The following is a 21734-nucleotide window of genomic DNA, read 5'->3' on the forward strand; positions in this document are numbered from 1 at the left end:
TGGGGTCAATTTGCCTTCTCTTGCAAGCACTTTTTGCAATTTTCCACTTGGTTAATATGACCATGGAAGTTAGGAAAGGTCTAATTTTACCTCTATTTGGAATGCAACTCTCTTAGTTGCAATTTGTTCTTGTTCAGTTCACAATGGATCCAACATTTATAGTAACATACTGTATAAGGCTAACATCATATACCTTTTACTAAAACTTGCCAAAGTTGAAAATTGATTATTTGTGTTCACATTAAATTCCACATTGAGACTCCTCTACTACTTCTGTTAATGGATGTTTACCTTTTAATCTATTAATCTGGAATGTAATGGCTGGAGTCACATTTCATGTTAAGCCATAGTACTGTGCACAGAGTCACTGTAAAAAAAAAGCCTCTTTAAATATCTCATAAAATGATTCCATATTTAGACTTTGAATAAATAGAATTAATACCCTATACACAGACCTAAACACTCATCAAAAGAATTATCTGATATAATCCCACTGATACAAAAGTGAACAATAAGTCTAATTTCACCAAATGTCTCTATGAAGTTAGTTATATTGGTATATACAGTAGAACCTCTGATCACGACCATAATTCGTTCCATACATGGGGCAGCCCTTGAAGAGCATTCGGAGACTCCAACTCGTCCAGAATGCAGCCGCGTGAGCGATTGTGGGTGCACCTTGGTACACCCAAGTAACACCTATCCTCCGCGAGCTGCACTGGCTTCCGATCGGTCTCCGGATATGCTTCAAGGTGCTAGTTGTCACTTATAAAGCCCTTCATGGTATTGGACCTGGGTACTTGAGAGACCGCCTGCTGCCAATTACCTCCCAAAGACCCATTAGATCGCACAGGGTTGGCCTCCTCTGGGTTCCATCTACCAGCCAATGCCATTTGGCTACGACCCGGGGGAGGGCCTTCTCTGTGGCAGCTCCGGCCCTCTGGAACGAACTCCCACAGAGATTCGGACCCTCACCTCTCTCCAGGCCTTCCGAAAAGCCGTTAAAACCTGGCTGTGTCGGCAGGCCTGGGGTTGATGAGCTCCCTTCCCCTCTCGACTTGTGTGGCTGTTGGCTATTTTAAATGCGTGTCTTGTACTTTTGTGTTCCCTTCCCCACTTTGAGTTGTTCGCCGCCCTGAGTCCCTCTGGGAATAGGGCGGCATATAAATAAAACAAATCTCAATCTCATAACTGTAGTCGCAACTTGATTTGGTTATGGTTAGAAGCATTCATGACCAGAGGTTCTACTGTACTATACTATACTATACTATACTATACAATATACTATTTAGTCACAGATAATATTGATAGAGGATTGCTCTTGATTGGGTAAAGCAATAATCTCACGAGTTGGGTTTTCATTTATAAATTGAAAATGACTGCTCAGAAGGGAAGGAGAGCTTGTCTATATCAGAGTAGAAAGCCTAAATGAGGTCTCTACCATGAATGTGTTAAACTTTTTTTTAAACATATAAATATATTGAATACAGTGTAATTGTCCTGGCATTCCACTTTCCATGAAACAAAGATAAAAAACAAATAATATATATACTATTTTAAACAGTGCTAGAGTTGTACAGTTATTTTTGACCATCATATTCTAGAATGTCAACTTATCTATCATTCTAATATCTATATTCTAATACATACATAGTATCTCTTTCCATGTCCACCTAACCTGATTATTTTGCTTTCTAACTTCTACCTCGTGTTTCTAAGCATTGGAAGAACCTATCCCATGTACCATAGTATTCTGTATATCCTTTATCTTTTTTTTAGCGTTAGTCTGTCCATTTCTGCAGACTAGTATCTTCTTTCGTCTCCTCCTCTGAAGGCGTGTTTTTGCTCTTCCACTGGCTACACAGTTCTTGATGCAGTCAAGAAGTATAATATTAGGTGTATTCTCCCTTTATCATAATCATCTGATATAATGCATAATAAAAATAATTCTGGCTTAAACTGTATGTTGTCTAGTCATTTTTTCTAACCACATATGAATTTGTATCCAAAATTTCCTTGCCTTTATACAGGTCCACCACATGTGATAATAAATGCCAGGTATTTGTTTACATTTCCAAGAGTTTGGGGACATATTGCTAAACACATTGGCCAATCTTGCCAAAGGTAGCTGCCACCTACAGAACATTTTATAGAGATTTTCCTTATACGATATGCCCATTGTCAGTTTCCAATTTCTCTCCCAAAGCTTTTGCCATTTATCCAAATTTATATTATATCCAAAAATTTTAGCCCATACATGTGCTAAACCTGAAGGCTTAGTCAAGGAAGTAATAAATGAAAAAATAATGTGAATTGATTGTACTAATCCAAGCAAACGACATTATGGTTTAACAATATATGAATCCAATCTGTACCTTATTGGTGGTTTTATAGTAATTGTTTTCCCTGCTTGGTGGACAGTAATACAGGATATCACTCCAAAGTTTTTCCAAATTGCAAAGTAAGGAAGTCTCAGTAAGGGACATGGCAACATAGATTAACCAGGGTGGAAATACTAAACACAGTTCTGATGCATATTATTCTAGAATAATTCATTTATAGACAAACGATTTGAGCTTCTAGAATAAGGATTCAATCTCTAGAGTAGAATGCTTTTTCACAAAAGTTTAGAGTGCTAGATTCTTTAAGCAGGAGATGAGGAAACTGTGGTCTTAAGAATATTCTGCTTATAATTCCCATCATCTTTAACTATTAGCATATTTGCTGTAGTTATTTGATTTTAGGAGCATCTGATAGGCAATTTCTTATTACTCTCCTGAAGCATTCAAACATCTCTTTGATTGTTGTAACATACTAAGGAACCTTCCCTGCTGTACTTTTCAGTTTCAGGCCAGTCCAATTTTATATTGTGGATTAGAAACCAAATCAAATTTAAAAAGACTTGTTTACATACCCGAAACTCGCAAACCTCCATTTACTGCTGAACTACAATTCCCAGCATCCCTCCCTATTCTCTATACAGACTGAAGCTGTTGGGAAATGAATTTTTGCATCATCTAAAGGGCCGCCAAAGCGCTTCTCCCTGCATGATTCCCACTTGGTCAAATGGCTATGAATTCTATTCGTGAATAAGGAAAAATGTCTCCCAAATTCAGATGGAAAAGCTAAGCAAGAATATTTTCCAATGCAGAATTTTTTCCCATGAAGACTCTCCCCTCCCCTCCGAGAACTAGTCGAGGTACGTACAATTACGCATGCGCACCCTTCCACTCCGACCTCGTTCGAAGATCCATCGAACTCCTTCCTATCTATCATTTAGCAGGCGTTCTTCCCGCTAACTCTCTTATCGCGCTTGCGCACCGTTCCATCGAGCTCTGTGCTCCGCCCCATTCGGCTACCCATTGTTCGTTATGATTCCGGAAGTGACGACACAAAGCCGATCCCCCGTTCTACACAAATGTGTAACCAAGCAGTTGTTTCTAGGGGCAACCAAACAGTGGGCTTGTTGCTGCTCCTGTAAAACTCATTCTCTGAATGAGGGAGAATTCGAATACCTTCGAAGAAAAGCCCTAAAAGAGACGGGAAGGGTGGGAGGAGAGAGGCGGGGGAAAATAGATTGGAGAAAAATATTTTTGGAACAGGTAAGCAGGTAGCCTGGAGTAATGAAGAAGCCTGTGTTAATTTTTGGAATTAATTCATTACATGCGTGCTTCATCTTTCCTTCAGGTGGTGTGGTGAGATTGCTACTTTTCCTCTCCCTCTTCCTCTTTCTCTTTTTCTGCCCTAACAGTCTTGTAAAGATGTGGGGAGAGAGCATGGCTGGGTTCATATAACATGTTAAGTTATAAAATGGTTCGCTTGTTTTGGATTGTATCTTATGAATCTATTCTTGGTTGCTATCTGGTGTAAAAGTGCTTTGTGAAGCCAACCAGTTGTGGTAAAACAGAAACAGTTCAAAGAACCACATCTTAACATGGTATGTGAATGCTGGCAATGATTTTTCTAAGATCCCCTGTGAATGTCAGTTAGACTCCTGCCCCAGTTCAGTGATATAATTTGAATGCAACATTGCCTCTTCTCCTTGATTTGAATGTATAAAACATTCCTCTAGTGACTAAGAGGACAGTATCTTGGGATGTGCATTTGGATTTGGTGAGTAGCTTTCCAGAACCTTGGAGCAAAGGGATCTTGGGGTATTTTGAACTAGAAATCACTGTTATGCCTCTCCACCTTCACAGACTTTTATTGCTGATTCAGGTGATCCAGCAGTGAAATTCAACAGGTTCTGACCGGTTCTGGAAAACTGGTAGCAGAAGTTTTGAGTAATTCGGAGAACCGGCAAATATCACCTCTGGCTGGCCCCAGAGTTGGGTGGGAAATGAGATTTTGCAATATCCTTCCCCCAAGAGTGGGGAGGGAATGGGGATTTTTTTAGTATCCTTCCCCTGCCACGGCCACAGAACCGGTAGGAAAAAAAATTGAATTTCACCACTGAGATGATCCCTATTCATGAATATAAGCCGAATGTTCTGCATCAGTTGTATAGCAAAATGAAGTTGGATACCTGGCAAGATAATATGGTTAGTCAAATTTATCCCAAAGAGGTTTCATCATGGGTGTGCTGGGTAAATCTCCCTTAGGCTTCTCAACCAGTGTCAAGAGTATAGTTTTCTGTTTAATAAGTTAGTAAGATGTCACATCTACTTAACTATATGGAGAGCTATTGGGTGGCAAAATTTATGTATATATTCATATACAATTTATAAGTAATATTAAGCTTGAGATGATTTAAAGTGATTGTGATTTTCTGCTGGCTAGAAAAAAATGTGGATGATAGTGAAGGACAGAAAATGAAAAATACGAAAGAGAAAATCTGAAGGAAAGTCAGAATGTTTGAGTATGCATAAGGGAGAGTGATAAAGAATGACATGAGTATGAGAGAAAATATGACAGGTAGTTTCCCTAATAGCTAAGCAATGTAAATAATTTATTTGTAGGCCTGTTACGATGACAGCTATGGTCATGGAGGAGAGCATTTATAATCTTCTACCTCAGATTGTGGAGAAGTCTCAGATAACAGAGAAGCCTAGGTATGGGAACAAGAATCTTTCCCCTGGCTGCTGTTCTGACATGTTTTGCATTTAACAATCACTGGTATGCTTCTTTTTTTAGACACATGTTAAGTATTACTTTTTATATAGGAAGAAACTGAATATAGGATCTTCCACCACTTAATAGGTTAGTACTGCTAATTTACAAATACCTGCATGTCTCCTTTATCTGCAAAAGTAGGGAAGACTGTTTGCACCTGCTCCTCTTAAATCAGTTTTATATACTTACTGGAAAAAATAGAGAAAAGCTGCTGCCTGCACACTTCAACTAAATGCTTTCTGAATCTGGGAATAAACACACCAAAAGATGTCTGAATGAACACTGTAATATTACACTACCTATTATTTCTTTCGCAATGTTACTCTGAAGTAATAAACAATTCCAGCAGAATGCAACTTTCATAAAAAGCTATGCACCTTTATTTCCTCTTGGTGTCTTCAGGAATAAATTCCAGGAGTCAGCCTGTTTGTCAGGTCTCTTATACTAAATAGTTCTGTCAGCAACTTGAGCAAGTGTTGCTCCAGATATGGAGAATTCCTGTCAATGTGTCATTCAATTTGATTTTCCACAAGCTGCCGTTATGCTGCTAATGATGAAACTGGTTGACCTCCTCTCATGCAATGAATCTTGGAGGCAGGTCAAGTTTCTCTACCCTGGCAGCACTAATTCTGGAGACAGTTGAGATCAATAGAAGGGATAGCAACAATTCTGATTCCATGTTCTATTATGAGTGGGAATAAAGCTTTCAATATACCATCAAGGGGATATAGGCAAACAAACATTGAGAGGAATTATAATACAGGGTGACAGGGTAACATGAGTGGCATTGCCTTTTACTTCTATGGCCATTTACTGGCTATCAGCTTGAGTTAGGTAAATGGCAAGGGCATTATAAATCAGACCAGAGGTTGTATTCAGCCAGTTCTGGAGAACTGGTAGCAGAAATTTTGAATAGTTCGGAGAACCGGCAAATAAGCTGGCCCCACCCCGCTGCCTCCCAGCTGATCTTTTGTTGCCCTAAACAGGAGAATGGAGCTGGAAAGCAGGTTAGTGGGATAGGGAGGGAATGGGGATATGGGGATTTTGCAATATCCTTCCCCTGCCTTGCCCACAAAGCCACACCATTCCCACAAAGCCACGCACACAGAACCTATAGTAAAAAAAATTGAATTCCACCACTGAATCAGACATTATTGTGGTTGCCATAAAAAGAGAACGTGAACTAGCAGTGTCTTTCTTGTTTATCAGTATCCTGCCTTTAGTATAGTTACAAATAACTTAGGGTGGCAATTATATCCAAAAAAACCTTACTATTCTCCAGTAGGTGGAGACATCATCCAGGCATGGGTATGACTCCGTCAGAATCCAATATGACTGGGTCTACAAGTATTAAAGCCATGCCCATGAAGCTCCTCCCCAGAAATAAACTCAGTTGATCCTTCGATTAGCTGTGTCTCCCTATCTCTCCTTGCTAATTTCTTTAACTTTAGCTAAAAATCCTTCCAAATTCTCTCAAACTCCTTAATTGGCTTCCTCTTCAAATTGCTGTCAATCAGGCTCCTTCCTTGCTCTTTTAGAGCTTTACAGCCTCTACGAGGCTTTTGCCCCTCTGTGCCTTGGCTGCCTCAGCACCTAAGAGGCCAGCCGATGAGGTTCACCCTCAGGCTGCCTCATTGCCACTCGCCTCTGCCGCGCCGCCCAAAGAGCACCAGCAGTTTCACTTCAAGGCTCCGGAGGCACGATCGCTGCAGCTGTGCCACCAGAAAAGCCTCCTTTCATCGCAGCAACCACAGGCTTCATTTGCCAAGCTGCCTCTTCTTGCCGCCAGCAGCGTTATTTGTCGGTTCCAAATCCTCTCCTGGCGCTGGAGCGCTTGGCGGGCTGCAAACTGCCGGGCGATAAGCTGCTTTGTCGGCTCACAACCTCAGTCCTTTCTCAGGGCCCGGTCTACTCTAAAGGCAGTTAATTTAGGTACGAAAGCAATGGCAGCCATTTTGTTTGGGTGGGAAGCTTTCTACGACGCTTCAAAGTAACTGTGAGTAATGGCGACCAACAGGACCATTCCTGAAGGGGGAGATTCACCCAGTCCAGTTGCCCCCTCTGCTCCAGTTCCCTCTGGACCCAGGAGCAAAAAGAGAACCTATAACAAGCCTTCTGCTACCAAGCCTGCTAAGACCCCTAGGCCTGCTCCTCCTCAGGAGGCCCAGGAAGCTACTATTCCTAGTGCCCCTTAATGACAAGGCCTCTGACCCTGCTCCTCGTAAGGCCACTTTCAAGACCAATCATTGCTCCACTCCTGCACCGGCTCCTATGTTTTATCCTTCACCTAATTTCAACCCTATGAAGGACCTCTCCACTGATACTGATGGGGATATCTCCCCCGCCCAGCTTCTCCCTTGAACCCTGAGGATGGGATTGGATTTCAAGGGGATTTTGATTCTGAAGGGAATAGCAGCATCACCCTTGACATAGATGTGGGTTCCCCTGCCCCCGGGTCTGTCTCCATCAACCCTGATGATATGGCTGACATCATAGCAGCTGCCATTGAGCAGGGCATTGCTGCAGGCCTTCAGCATCGACCTCCTGCTGTGCCATGTCTCATTGTTGCACTTCCAATAAATCTAAGAGGGGTCGTTCCAACCAAGCCCAAGGGGCGAGTTCTGCAAGCATTTCTCAGCCTCCTGCAGTGGATGCTGAGGAGCAGGTCACTCGTGATTACGACCTATCAGAGGATGAGGGCTTGACCCCTGCGTTTTCTGCCTTATTGGGCCTGTTCAAGCCTGCCTTGTTTCACTCCTTCTTGTTTAAAGCCAAGAAGGTTTCTGGTATTCCGGCTTCTAAACCATCCTCCTCTTCGGAGGCAGACAAGTCAGATACCACAGACCCCCTCTTTTCACATCCTCCCGTCAAAAAGGACATAGTTCCTTCCCCGAAACTGTTTCGGGAGGTGATTCAAAATCAGTGGGCCTCTCTGGGGTCAGGGCCCCTTCCTTCTACTCTGGAAAACAGTTGTATAATGTCATACCAGAGCTCTCTAAACTTTTGGAGGTTCCTTCCATTGATCTCCCAGTGCGGTCTTTGTCATCGCCTAATGCGGCCACCACTGCTCCAGAGGACGCTCTCCGCCCTGAGGACAAACGCTTTGACCAGTCACTGGTAAAGGGCCAGCAGTCCGCTGCATGGGCGGTCAATGCCGCCTCTTCTGCTTCATTTTTCAACGGGGCTGCCCTTTGCTGGCTAAAACAGATGCAGGACAGGATCCCTCCTGGAGATTCCCACGCTCACTAGGATATCAACAAGCTTAGGGCGGCAATGGAGTACGCGGCAGATGCCTCTGGATGCGGCACGTTTCTCTTCTAGGTCCATGGCTTCTACCATCACCACCAGATGTCTTCTTTGGCTGAAGCAGTGGCAAGCAGAGGCCAGAGCGAAGTGGCACTTGGTGTCCGCCCCCTTCTCACCCGGTTCTGCTCTTTGGTCCTCCTCTGGAACCTCTCTTGGTTGAGTCCAAGGACAAACGCAAGGTGCTTCCTTCTGCAAACCGCAAGTCTGACCCTAAACCTTCTTCTTTCTGCCGCAGGTCGTCCTTTTGTGGGACGGATGGGGGATTTGCCTACCCCCATCCTCAATGCCAGGCTTCCCTGAGACATGGCCAGCGTTCCAGGACAGGTCCAACCGGAACTTCCAGCGATTCTCCTATACAAAGTCCTTCAAGGGCGGTTCAAACTGTACCTTTCTAAAGCAGAAGTGAAATTTCTGATGGCCTCACTATTGGGGGACGCCTGTCCACCTTCACTGATCACTGGAATGACATCACCAGCGACTCCTGGATCAGGCGTACTGTCTGTTTCGGCCTGGCCCTGGAATTTCTTTCCAGCCCCCTGCAGACTTTCGTACCTTGTCCTGTCTCTCGGGACATTTCCAAAAGACATCTCATTGAACTAGCTATCGGGCATCTCCTCCAAATTCAGGCCATCAAGGAGGTGCCCCTTGAGCAACAAGGGCGAGGGTTTTATTCCCGTCTCTTCATAGTGCCTAAGTCTTTGGTGGGTTGGAGAGCAATTCTCGACCTCAAATTTTTAAACAAATTTATAGTCTACCAGAGGTTTAAAATGCATTCTCTGGTGTCCATTCTGGAGAGTATTCGGCCCAATGACCTTCTCTCCTCCATTGACCTCACAGAGGCATACCTCCATATTCCCATTCTTCCAGATCACAGGAAATTTCTCTTTTTTTCTTACGAAGGGAATCACTTCCAATACCGAGCACTACCATTTGGCTTATCATCAGCCCCGAGGGTTTTTACTAAGTTCCTTGCTGCTCTAGCTGCCCATCTCATATCTCTGCCTGCTAGAATTCTCTGTTATCTTGATGATATTTTGTTACTATCCAGATCATCACATCAGGCCCACCGGAACATCCAGCTCACCCTTCAGACCCTAAAGGACCACGGATTTCTGGTCAACTTGAAGAACAGTCATCTGCAGCCCACAACTCGTCTCACGCATATAGAGGCAGTGATAGACATCTCTCTGGAACAGGTATTCTTATCCCCAGAGAGACAGGTGAGCATTCGCGACTTGATCTCATTCATCCGTGACCAACAGGCGGTTCCGCTCATTCAACTGTCTCAACCTCTGGGCAAGATGGTGTCCACTTTCCACATCGTGCCGTGGTCCAGGTTCCACAGTGGCCAGCTCCAATGGCTTCTGCTCCCGTATCAGAAGGCAAACTGTAGTTGCTCTACACACAGAATTCGCCTGACCTCGGAGGTAAGACGATCCCTAAGCTGGTGGCTCTCCCCTGCCGTGACACAAGGGTCTCTTTTTCACGAACCCCCATGCATCACACTAACGACGCAGGCTAGTCTGCAAGGCTGGAGAGCTCACATTTTGTCACACATGGCCCAAGGTCTTTGGTCACGCTCCGACCAGAGGAACAGTATCAACTGGCTGGAGCTGAAAGCCGTGTTTCTTGCCCTCCTTCGATTTCACTCTCTTGTGGCCAATGCGCACGTGCTCGTCCTTACCACCACCAAAGCACACATAAACCGGCAGGGGGAGACAAAATCCCGGTGTCTAATGACTCTGTATTTACAACTGATATCTTGGGCGGAAACCCACCTGTTGTCGCTCAGGGCCACATATGTGCTTGGCAGATGGCCTCAGCCGCATGCACATCGATCAAGAGTGGAGCTTACATTGGCGCATCTTCCAACAACTGACTGTCAGGTTCAGGCTTCCAGTTCTTGACCTCTTTGCCTCCCAGGACAACACTCAGTTACCGAGGTACTTCACTCGCTATGCGACTCCAGGAGTGGAGGGCACAGATGCTCTGAGAAGCGAGTGGCCTCTGGGCCTTCTCTATGCCTTTCCTCCTACCCCACTCATTCAGAGGGTGGTGCGAAAACTACTGAACTAATCCTGATTACTCCTTGGTGGCCCCACAGACCCTGGTTTGCCGACCTCATGAACTTCTCAGTAGCTCCTCCATAGCAACTGCCCCAGTTCCCCTTGCTGCTCTTCCAAGGGGCGTTCCAACATCCAGACCTTGTGTCTCACTGCTTGGAGGTTGAGCAGGAAGCTCTAAGGACTGCGAACCTGTCTGCGGAGGTCATTCAAACAATTCAAGCCTCCAGACGTCCTTCTACTAATCGAATTTATGATGCCACTTGGACTCAATTCTCTGTCTCGTGTCACTCAAAGGGCGTTGTTCCTCTTGAGGCTTCTGTTTCTCATGTTCTTCAATTTCTGCTGCGGGGGGCTGGACCTAGGACTTTCACCGAACACTCTTCGCTGCCAGCTTGCGGCCCTCTCCTCAGTCCTCTCTCTGACTTCTGCTCAGACTCTCTCTCATGGCCCTCTGATCCATCGTTTCCTGAGAGGTGCCACAAACATCAAGCCACTGACAATACACAGATTCTCTACCTGGGATGTCTCCAAAGTCCTGGAATCCTTAACTCAGTCTCCATTTGAGCTCTTGCATTCTGTGTCCTTGCATGTTTTAACATTAAAAGCTGTTTTTCTTGTAGCCATTACTTCAGCAAGGCGAGTCTCCAAGTTGGCAGCCTTGTCCACCAGACAAGATTTATGCATCTTTCATCCAGATAAGGTAGTCCTTTGGCTTGATCCGGCCTTGTACCTAAGGTAAATTCTGTATTCCATAGAACCCAGGAATTGATGCTTCCCGAATTCTGTCCTCAGCCATCACACAGACTGGAATGTAAGTGGCATTACATCGATGTACGTCGTGCTTTAAGCATTTATATTAAACAAACTGCTTCTTTCAGGCAATCTGAGGCTCTTTTCATCAAGTTCCAGCCTGGAGGTAAGAGAGGTTCCAAGGCCTCCTCTTTGGACATTGGTCATTGGGTACGGACAGCTATTTCTACGGCGTATTCCACACTCTCTCTGCCTGTGCCACCTCATATCACGGCGCATTCTACATGCAGCGCAGCTACCTCTGTGGCCTGGTCATCTCAAGCTTCGTTGGAGGAAATTTGCCGAGCGGCTACATGGACCTCAATTTCTCCATTTATCCGACACTACAAGCTCGATAGATACACCTCAGCTGATGCTTCCTTCGAACGGTGCATGCTGCAGCATATCGTTGCCACTTAAGTTTCCTTTCTTATTCTTTCCCTCCCAATGGGACTGTGGGCTTTGATATTTCCCATGCCTGGATGATGTCTCCACCTACTGGAGAATGGGCGTTGATACGCCCTTTCTCAGGACGGTGGAGACATCATCCAGCCCCACCCTGTTCCTTTGACTTATTGCCTTTTCCTTTCTACTATGTTTCTTGGGGAGAGATAATTTCTATCATTTCAGATTGCTTACATTGCGGTCTACAAGTCACTCCTTCATCTATTTCTGGGGAGGAGCTTCGTGGGCGTGGCTTTAATACTTGTAGACCCAGTCATATTGTATCCTGACAGAGTCATACCCATGCCTGGATGATGTCTCCACCGTCCTGAGAAAGGGCGTATCAGGTAGGTACCAACGCCCATTCCTATATTCAAAAATCCGGTGAGGTGAGTTGAGCTGAAAGAGAGTGACTGGCCCAAAGTTATTCCACTGCCTTTCATGGCTAAGGCAGGACTTGAACTGACAATCTCCCATTTTCTAGCCTGGTGTCTTGATCACTAGACCAGACTGGTGCTCTATATAAAGAGCCAATTGGCCAGTGAAGGAAAAGCATTTTTCTCTATGCACACATATCTTCCAGAAAAAATAGATTTGACCCAATGCAAAAATTAGCCGGTTTCGATGCTACCCACCAATGCTGGAAAATCTGAGTAGGATCCACACCTGCACAGCATCTGCCAAGATCCGTTTAAATGAGGCAGAGTATCTTCCCCTGAATTTGATGCTCCTCGATAGATAATGGATCATATGGTGACTAGCTGCCATTTGAAGTCTTATGCAGGTGGAAAAGCAGTCTTTCTCCAACTAACAAATACTGTGCTTAATTGGATAAGTGGCCTAGATATTAATATATTGAATACTTCTATACTTATGAACCAATGTATTTTAAAATGTAACCTATATGTATGTATATATGTATGTATGTGTATGTGTGTATATATATATATTCCCTAAAGCTTACAAAATTGTTTACATATCTCCATCATATGCCTACCATAGCATTATGTACTCCTTCTATATAATTTTACTATTGTTATTCATGTGCTCTATACCAGGGTTCCCCAACCTCTGGGCTGCAGCTCACTAGTGGACTGTGATCTGTTTGCAACTGGGTCATGAAAATGATGGGCAAGTATATGTGCATGCACATGCATTGCAAGCAGCAGGCAAACACATGCATGTATGTGTGAGAAGCAGGTATGCGTACATGCTGCTCATGCAAATGGAGTTGCACTTGGGCACATACTTGCCATCACTCATGCAAAACCATCCCCTCTCCCTTCGCAAAATCAGAAAAGTTGGGAACTCTGCTCTATGCCATACACTAAATAAGTAAATAAATATCTCCAGTGAAGTTATTTGGGCAATTTATAATAACAGAGAATATATAGCAGAGGGGTCAAACTCGAGGCTCGTGGGCCAGTTTCGGCCCATGGGGTGCTTAGATCTTGCCCATGAGGCTACCCTGGAAACAATAAAGGACCAATCCACGGTGCCTTTGCCAGTGAAAATTTAGCCACGGAGGGCAGTGTGCAGCCCTCCCAAGCTCCGCTTTCAGCTGCAACAGCCTCCTGCAGCCCTCTGCCAGTGAAAACGGAGCTCAACAGCCTGTTTTTGCTGGCAGAATGCTCGGGCTGCCACAAGTGCCTCCAACATGAGTGACATCAAGCCACACCCACTTTGGCCATGCCCATCCCAGCCCCCGAGATCATAAACAACCCTGATGTGGCCCTTAATGAAATTGAGTTTGACACAATTGATATAGAGGCAGTTATATGTAGCATAATGTGATTTGCTTGGCTTGGGCTTATATCAAGCCAACCAAATTACTTCTTTCCATAGGTAACATGACTAATATTTAACCCAGCTAATGTTTGTAAAATTTTGCCATTAACATCATTTTGCTGGGAAATATATAGTGTAGTAGTCTTCCCTTTGCTTTCTACACTGCTGTGTACAGTTCAAGTGGCTTCCACCACACTGGTACTGTTCTTCTGAAGCCGTTCTGACCAATGAGGTCTCTGCCTTCAGTTGATGAGCCAGTTGTCACTTATCAGGCCTGTTGGTCCATGGGAGGTATTTGATTCCCTTCAACTCACCATTATAGCATAAAAGCTATACTGGGTAGAGACCCCCAATCTGCCACACGGGGACAGGCTCTGTGGGAGGTTCCAGGCTCCCCCTAAGGTTCAGGCAGAAGAAGAACATCATGGCTTCAAAACCTAAGGGACTGGTTTGGACAAAACTCAGCGGCACTTTTTCATGCGGCTGTTGACAAAAATAGGATCACCAACATGATCGCCAACATGATATGATGAATATGGCACAAAAAGAAGAATTGTTTGTAAACCAAATTTTATAGTTTAGCAAATTATAGCTATGAATTCAGCCAGCTGTAGTAGACCATGTTTAAATATATGGGTTCAACTTCTGTCCCAAGAGAGTAGTATTTCTGTTTTAGGAATTGTGATGCTGGAGCTTGTTAAATGAGCTCTAAATAGGGATAGGCAATAATCCCTAAAGTGTTGACATGACTTTGGAATCCTGAAGTTAGTTTAGGTTACTGAGTTTACTGAGAGTAAACTACAAGTTGGATGTATTTTTTTTAATTAAAGGGAAATGAAGTGGCCTGCAGTACTGCACCCTAACCACTGCGCCACCTTGGCCTTTCCCTTTCTAGAAGCTGAATAAGAGTATTGCAAGCTGGGAGAAAAATTAATTATAAATTAAATTTGATGTTAATTCAAAAAATCATGGCATCAAAGTTTAAAAAGCAATGCCCATTTTTTCTTATTTTTCCTCTGCCATTTAATATATGTGAATTGTAAAATACATAATCATTGTTCTTAAACAAAAATAAATTCAGAACCACATAGTTTATCGGAGTCAATTTTCAAATTTGTTTTGAAGAATATAGATATTTAAAAGTGCAATATTCAGCAATACAATTATCTATGGAATAATGAAATCTCTATCTTCTGCTGATTTTAACTTTTTTGTCCATTTTCTCTCTCTAAAGGTTTGTATCAGCATTTAGACCATATGTGAAACGTGCAATACAGCAAAGTAAATCTCCATGGAAAACAATTGGACCCCCAAAAGTCCAAGTGCCCTCTCCAAAAAACTTCCTTCAGAAACATTCAAAAGAACCAAAGTTACCAACAAGTATGCTTTCGACATAAGAATATTTGAAGGCATTTTACCATTTTAATTTTGTATTTTATTATTTAATATGTAGGACTGGTGTGTTCCTTTTCTTATGAATGTTGAAGGTAAAATCTGTAAGCTAATGAAATGACTACAATAATGTAGTAAGTATTCCAGATAGCTGCTATGTTTGCATTACAGTTCATTCTGAAGCACAGTTTGGACATCAAAACAATGTGGTACACAACTCTATTAGTCAGCCAGTCTTCCTCACAAAGTGGGAAGGGGAGAAAAAAGCAATCTCCTCTAAATACTTTTGAAGAGAAATTCCAAAAGCCTAGTCTTACAATGTAAGTTAGAAGAGAAAATTCAGTTTCTAGAGAGATTGTACCACGTTTAGAATGTTGGGATCAATTCTGAAGGTTGCCATGTTTTTAAAGAAAAATATGGCTGTCCGAATGAGTGTGACCGGTTACAAAACACCCCAAAAATGAATAAAGTGTTTTCATGTCTTTCTGAGCAAGTAGGCTCCTTTCTGAAGAAATATGTTGTACTGTACATGGCTGCAAAATAAGGAATAGCAGGGGAAAATAACATGGTAGATTAAAGAAGAAACACTGATTAATGCTTAAGACATTAATGTGCCATTTATTAATAAATTCAAATTTATAGTTTCATATTAATTAGTCTTATTTTTAAAATAAAAATTGAAGTATTGAAAAACTTATAATGTTGGAAAATGTCTAAATTCAATTTTGTGAATTGTTATTTTTCTGGAAAAGAAAAAAAAGATAAACGCAGCAAAAAAGCACCAGTACTAAGTGTGCCCAAAAGAACAGATCATCCGGTAATGGGAGTTCAGTGTACAAGAAATTTCATAAATACAAATGCAAGTAATGCTATTGTGGCAGTACCCAAGAAACCATTACCAGTCTATGTAGACAGAAGGCAAGGAGACAGATTTCTTCTGGAAACTTCAGGTCTTGTTCCAAAGTATCTCAAGAAAAAGGTAGGTTTGAACAGAGTTGCAAAAAAAAAAATGGAGCTAAAAAATACAGGCAATCCTCAACTTACAACAATTGGTGGAGTTTGAAGTTACAACAGCATTGACAAAAGTGATTTGCAACTGGGGTCACAAATTTAGGATTATCACATCATTCCCAGAGTCAGGTGATCAAAATTCAGGCACTTGGCATGTATTTAAAACAGTTGCCAGCATCCCAGGATCACATGATTACCATTTGTATTCTTCCCAGGTTAGTGAGGGAAGTCAAATCACTTAATGACTGCATGATCAATTGCAGTGGTTCACTTGGCAACTGTGGCAAAAAAATATTGTAATATTGGGCATGACTCACTTAATACTTGTCTTAGTTAACAAGGAAATTCTACTCCCTATTGTGGTAAATTAAGGACTACCTGTATGTTTGTTCACCCTGAAACAGGGTGACAGATTGACTGTGAAATTCTGTCCATGTTTATTCTGAAACCCATTGAAATTAGTTAAGCTTACTTCTCAATAAGTATGCAGAGGATTGCATTGTGCAATTCACCAGGAACCACTGAAATTGTTTTGATTTCTATCATGATCAACTAGTTCAATATGAATAGTGTAGCTAACCGATTTGTTTTTAGGGGATGCCAACTCTACTATTATGACTACATAGGCTGATCTCATTTGAAAACTTAAGTTTGATATTCACATGTTCACTGAAATGGATTGAATTGGCATTCTTAGTTCAAAATTGAAGGGTTGTATAACATATGGAAACTCTATGCTTTTTATGAACAATTGTAAAACATATTTTTCTTACAGGATTATGGAGAGATTCCAAAATATGTAATAAAGCGAAATGAAGATACAAAAAAAGCGCAGGAAGAATATGATGACTATGTCAGGGAGACTCTCAGACAAAAAGCCATGAAACGGCTCACAGAGGCAGAGAGAGAAACTCTTTTAGAGGTACATGACTTGAGAAATACTGCAACTGAGATGGATAGAGTTTCGCTAGATGGAGCTCTAGAATTGTTTCATGTTGTTATGTTCTGATAAATGCCAAGCAGATAAGAGTGTTACCATGTGAATTTGGAAAAAGGAATGGTTTGCTTTTAAACTATTCATTTTATGCACATTTTGTAGGCTGTTGGTTTTGTCCAATTTTACAAATAATCTGCAATCTATTTTTTTTAATCTAATGTAAGGGAAAATATTATTGTGCTATGGAACATCATGCATCTTTGGTCAGAATTTATTCAATGAAGCTTACAGATAAATTGGTAGGGTTAATATAGTTAAACTACAATCTGGTGATCTATGTATACATATATAAAGGGACCTTGGAGGTCTTCTAATCCAACCCTCTCCTTAAATGAAACCCTGTACCATTTCAGAAAAAACATTGTGCAATCTCTTCTTAACAGTCTCCAGTGTTGGAGCACTGACAACTTCTGGAGACAACTGATCAATTGTTCTAACTCTCAGAAAATCTTCTGCCTACATGTGCTTTAGATCAGTGTTTTTCAACCACTGTGCCGCGGCACACTAGTGTGCCGTGACATAGTGTAAGGTGTGCCGTGGGAAAATTACTTTATATATAGTCAATATAGGCACAGAGTTAAATTTTGTTAACATTTTCTAATGGTGGAGTGGCTCGTGATTTTTTTCATGAAAAAAGTGTGCCTTTGCACAAAAAAGGTTGAAAAACACTGCTTTAGATTAACTACCTCTTCTTTGTGGAAGCCTTAGATCTGTGGCGACGAACGTATGGCATGCATGTCACAGGTGGCACGTGAAGCCATTTGTTAGGACACACGAGGCATTGCCCTGTCAGCTTCAGCGCGCATGCACATGCTGGCCAGCTGACTTCAGCCATCTTTTTCAACCATTTTCCAACCTCTGGAGGCTTCCCTGAAAGCTCCAGAGGGCAAAAAACCCACCCAACATGCAAACCAGAAGTTCGAGAATAGAACTTCCTGCTGAAGCCTCTAGAGGGTGAAAAGCGGCCTTGCGGGCAAACCGGAAATCACTGTGTCCGAACTTCCAGGTTGCCTGTACAGCCGTTTTTCACCCTCTGGAGCCTTCAAGGAAGCTTCCTGAGGGCTGGGGGAGAGGGAGGTTGTTTTTGCCCTCCCCAGGTTCTTAGAAAGCCTCAAGCCTGGGGAGGGTGAAAAATGGGTCCATTGTGGGCCAAAAGTGGGAGGGAAGAGAAAGAAGAGGGGTGCACGCAGGCGCACGGTGTGAGGGGTGGCGCATATCATTATGGATGTGGCAAACCCACGCATGACCCCCCTGGTTCCCCCTACTTTTGGCACATGATCTGAAAAAGGTTAGCCCTCACTGCCTTAGATATTGGAACAGCTATCATGTTACCTTAGTCCTTGTCATTAACAAGGACTAGAGTAACATACCAAATTTTGGCAACCATTCTTCATATATTTTAGCCTCTAGTCCTCTAATGTTGCTCTTCTCAGCATTCTTTGTAGAGTCTCAAAGTCTGTCAATCTTTTCAATATAGCGGTTATCAAAACTGGATGCAAAATTTCAAGTATGGTTTTACCAAAACATTATAAAGTGCTACTAACACTTCATATGAATTTGATTCTATTCCTTTGTTAATGCAATTTTAATGCAGTCTAGGACTGCTTGGCTTTTTGGCAGCTGCATCACATTGCTGGCTCATATTTAAGTGATTGTCCACTAGGACTCAAAGATCCCTCTGACAGTTACTATTATTGATCCAGGCACCTACACCTGTGCCTTTGGATTTTCTTCCTTAAATGTAAAACTTATCTCACCATTGAATTTCATTTGACTAGATAGGGGGGAATGTTCAAGTTTGTTATCCTTTTGTATCTTGAGCGTATCTTCTGACGTGTTGGCTATTATTACTAGCTTGGTAAGGTTTGCAAATTTAATTAATTCCCCTTCTATCCCCTCGTCTAAATCATTCTCATTCATTATCTCTTTCTCTCTTTTTCAGAGAGTATCCAAAATGCTAAACACATTTTAAAAATGTTTGATGCAAACATAGTACTTCTGTGCTACTTATTAAAGTAGGCTGTATTTAGGCTTCTGTGAAAAAATGTACAACTTGGTTAAGAATTGTTATTTTTTTAATTAATGCAATGTTTCCAAACCTGGCAGCTTTAAGATATGTGCACTTCAATTCCTGAATTCCTCAGTCAGGAATGATTTTCCAATGCTGGCTGGGGAATTCTGGGAGTTAAAGTCCACATATCTTAAAGTTGCCAAGGTTCGGAAACAATATATTAATACAACTCTTATTACCAAGATCTTTTTTTCAGGCCACATGGAAACCTGGAAAAAGGTGCTGTTTTTAGCATTTAACAGAGAAATGAATAGTAAAGCCTTCCCTAAGAATATAGAATTACAGCCTTTGTGCATTTTAGATACTTTACTGCAGTGATTCTCAAACTGGCCTATTTTAAGATTTCCTCCCAGAATTTTTTTTTTTTTTGGGGGGGGGGGGGAGCAAAGTCCACATATCTTAAAGTGGCCCAGTGTGGGACATATTGCTTTAGCGCATTCTAATTTTTCTTTTCTTCTTTTCCATGTAGGGTCTCAAAACGAACTGGGAGGAGGTGCATCAGGCGTTCCAAAACCTTTCAGTAGAGATAGATACTTTACCAAAGAAGCTTTACAAAGAAAAGCTGGAAACAGACATGAAACAGTTGGAACTTGACATTCATACAATTGAGAAACACAAAGTTATTTACATAGCAAACAAATGAGGATGTCTTTTGAGAATAATTTTTGTGTTAGATAGTTTACTTACAGTGGAGATATAAATCGCACATATAAGTAGAAAAATATTTGAGGTTTTAAAATCTTTGTTAAAATTTATCATATTTTACATTTTGTTTCCTTTTAGATGATTATTTATTTTTCCAATAAAGGCATATTTTTCTCCAGAGGATTTTACTGGCTGTATGCTATTTTTAAAAAGCCTTTCAAGGTTTCCAGTGTCTTTATGATTCAAAGAGGATGAAAAATAATAGCAGATAGGAATGATTTACCAGACAGTTAATAGTGATAAATATTCATTAAAGTGCCAAGTTATTCCGTGAAGTATTTAGTTTTCAAATCATTAGCGTTTGTTTTATTTAGCTTTGTATGCAGACACTTAATTTTTGTGTTTGCTTTTACTGTAAACTACCAAAACTAAAAACAATTAAAACAAGTAAAATTAATAATTAAAATTACAGGTAGTCCTCAACTTATAACCATTAGTTTGGCAAATTACAATGGCATTGAAAAAGGTGATTTGTTGTCCGCCCTTAATAGAGATGCAGTGACTCAGTGGCTAAGCTGCTGAGCCTGTCGATCAGAAAAGTTGGCAGTTCGAATTCCTAGTGCCACATAATGGAGTATGTTCCCGTTACTTGTCCCAACTTCTGCTAACCTAGCAGCTTGAAAGCACCTAAAAATGCAGGTAGAAAAATAGAGATCACCTTGGTAGGAAGGTAACAATGTTTCATGTGCCTTCAGCGTTTAGTCATGCTGGCCACATGACCACGGAGACATCTTCGGATGCGCTGGTTCTTCGGCATTGAAATGGAGATCAGCACCACCCCCTAGAGTCAGGAACGACTAGTACATATATGTGAGGGGAACCCTTGCACTTACAAGTATTACAGCAACCCATGGCCATTTGATCAAAATTTGGCCACTAAGTAACTAGTCTTTATATGGTTGTAGCATCTTGAAGTCATGTGACTGCCATTTGCCATCTTCCCAGCTGGGTACCGACAAAATCAATAGGGGGGAAGTCAAATTTGCTTAACAGTTACATGATTCACTAACAAATGCAGAGATTTTCTTAACAATCATGACAAAAAGGTTGTAAAATTGGGCACAAGTCCTTAGCCATCACCTTGAAAATTCTGGTACCACTTGTTGTAAACTGAAGACTACCCGTAAAAGTCAAAATCATCCACAGAAATTCTGTAGAAAGACCGTTGGCTTACCTGAACGGTCATTCTCGGGGCACTGCGAGGAGAGTCCAATGCTGGGTTAACACAGCCTATCTGCCCTTGGACTGAGTGATGTTTTTCTGTTGATCACGCCTCCCTTTGCCTCTGCATGCTCAGTTTGAAAACGAAGGAGACAGTCCTGTAATCAGTTACAGTCAATACAGTCACATCGTGTAAGATAATAAACACCCCGGGCAGGTTTGGACTCTCCTCGCAGTGCCCCGAGAACGACCGTTCAGGTAAGCCAACGGTCTTTCTCCAGTGCACTACTCGGAGAGTCCAATGCTGGGACATGCCCAAGCTATTGTGTCCCAGGGTGGGGAAGCACCGGAGCCTTTGACAGTTCAGCCACTCGTTGTAATACTCTTCTGCCAAACGAGGCTGAGGCTGAGGCAAAGGTGTCAATCTTATAGTTTTTAATGAAAGCCATGGGAGAGGCCCACGTGGCCGCTCTACAAATGTCAAGAATAGAAGCCTGTGTCGCTCAGGCTGCAGAAGTTGCTGCGCTCCTAGTGGAGTGTGCGGTGACCCGGCTTGGAGCAGTCTTGCCCTGGTGCTCATATGCCAGCTTTATGCAAGCGCATAACCAATGACCCACTGTGTGTGAGGAGACTTTGTGGCCCAGAGACGCAGGGAGGAAGGAGACAAAGAGCGCCTCTGAAGTCTTTTGTTCTCTTTACATACGTGCGCACGGCTCGTCTCACATCCAACTTGTCCCACTCATGTTCCTTAGGGTGAGAAGGATGGGGACAGAAGTTGGACAAAATAATCTCTTGAGTCCTGTGAAACAGAGTTAATTTTCGGAGTAAAGGACGGATCAAGTCTCAGAATTACTCTGTCCGGATGAACTACGCACAGATCCTCCCTGACAGA

General features: G+C 42.3%; 1 protein-coding gene across 3 annotated transcripts; it reads left to right on the forward strand.

Annotated features, from left to right (window-relative positions):
* The first annotated feature begins 3401 nt into the window (after positions 1 to 3401).
* On the forward strand, positions 3402 to 19804 carry ENKUR (enkurin, TRPC channel interacting protein). Of its 3 annotated transcripts, none has more exons than XM_014053048.2 (6): positions 3402 to 3602; positions 4959 to 5115; positions 14740 to 14885; positions 15650 to 15876; positions 16684 to 16830; positions 19446 to 19804. In XM_014053048.2, the coding sequence occupies exons 2-6, from the start codon at positions 5054 to 5056 to the stop codon at positions 19617 to 19619; spliced, it is 756 nt and encodes a 251-aa protein (XP_013908523.1). In that variant the 5' UTR covers positions 3402 to 3602; positions 4959 to 5053; the 3' UTR covers positions 19620 to 19804. The 3 variants fall into 3 exon arrangements, with proteins under 3 accessions (XP_013908523.1, XP_013908516.2, XP_087568732.1); XM_014053041.2 differs by having other exon boundaries at positions 4959 to 5051; XM_087712606.1 differs by lacking the exon at positions 3402 to 3602 and adding an exon at positions 3755 to 4113 and having other exon boundaries at positions 4959 to 5051.
* Positions 19805 to 21734: the final 1930 nt, after the last annotated feature.

The sequence above is a fragment of the Thamnophis sirtalis genome, unplaced genomic scaffold (assembly GCF_051295495.1).
Source record: "Thamnophis sirtalis isolate CommonGarterSnake01/CBP01778 unplaced genomic scaffold, rThaSir2_p1.2 scaffold_4, whole genome shotgun sequence".
NCBI classification, from domain to species: Eukaryota; Metazoa; Chordata; class Lepidosauria; order Squamata; family Natricidae; genus Thamnophis; species Thamnophis sirtalis.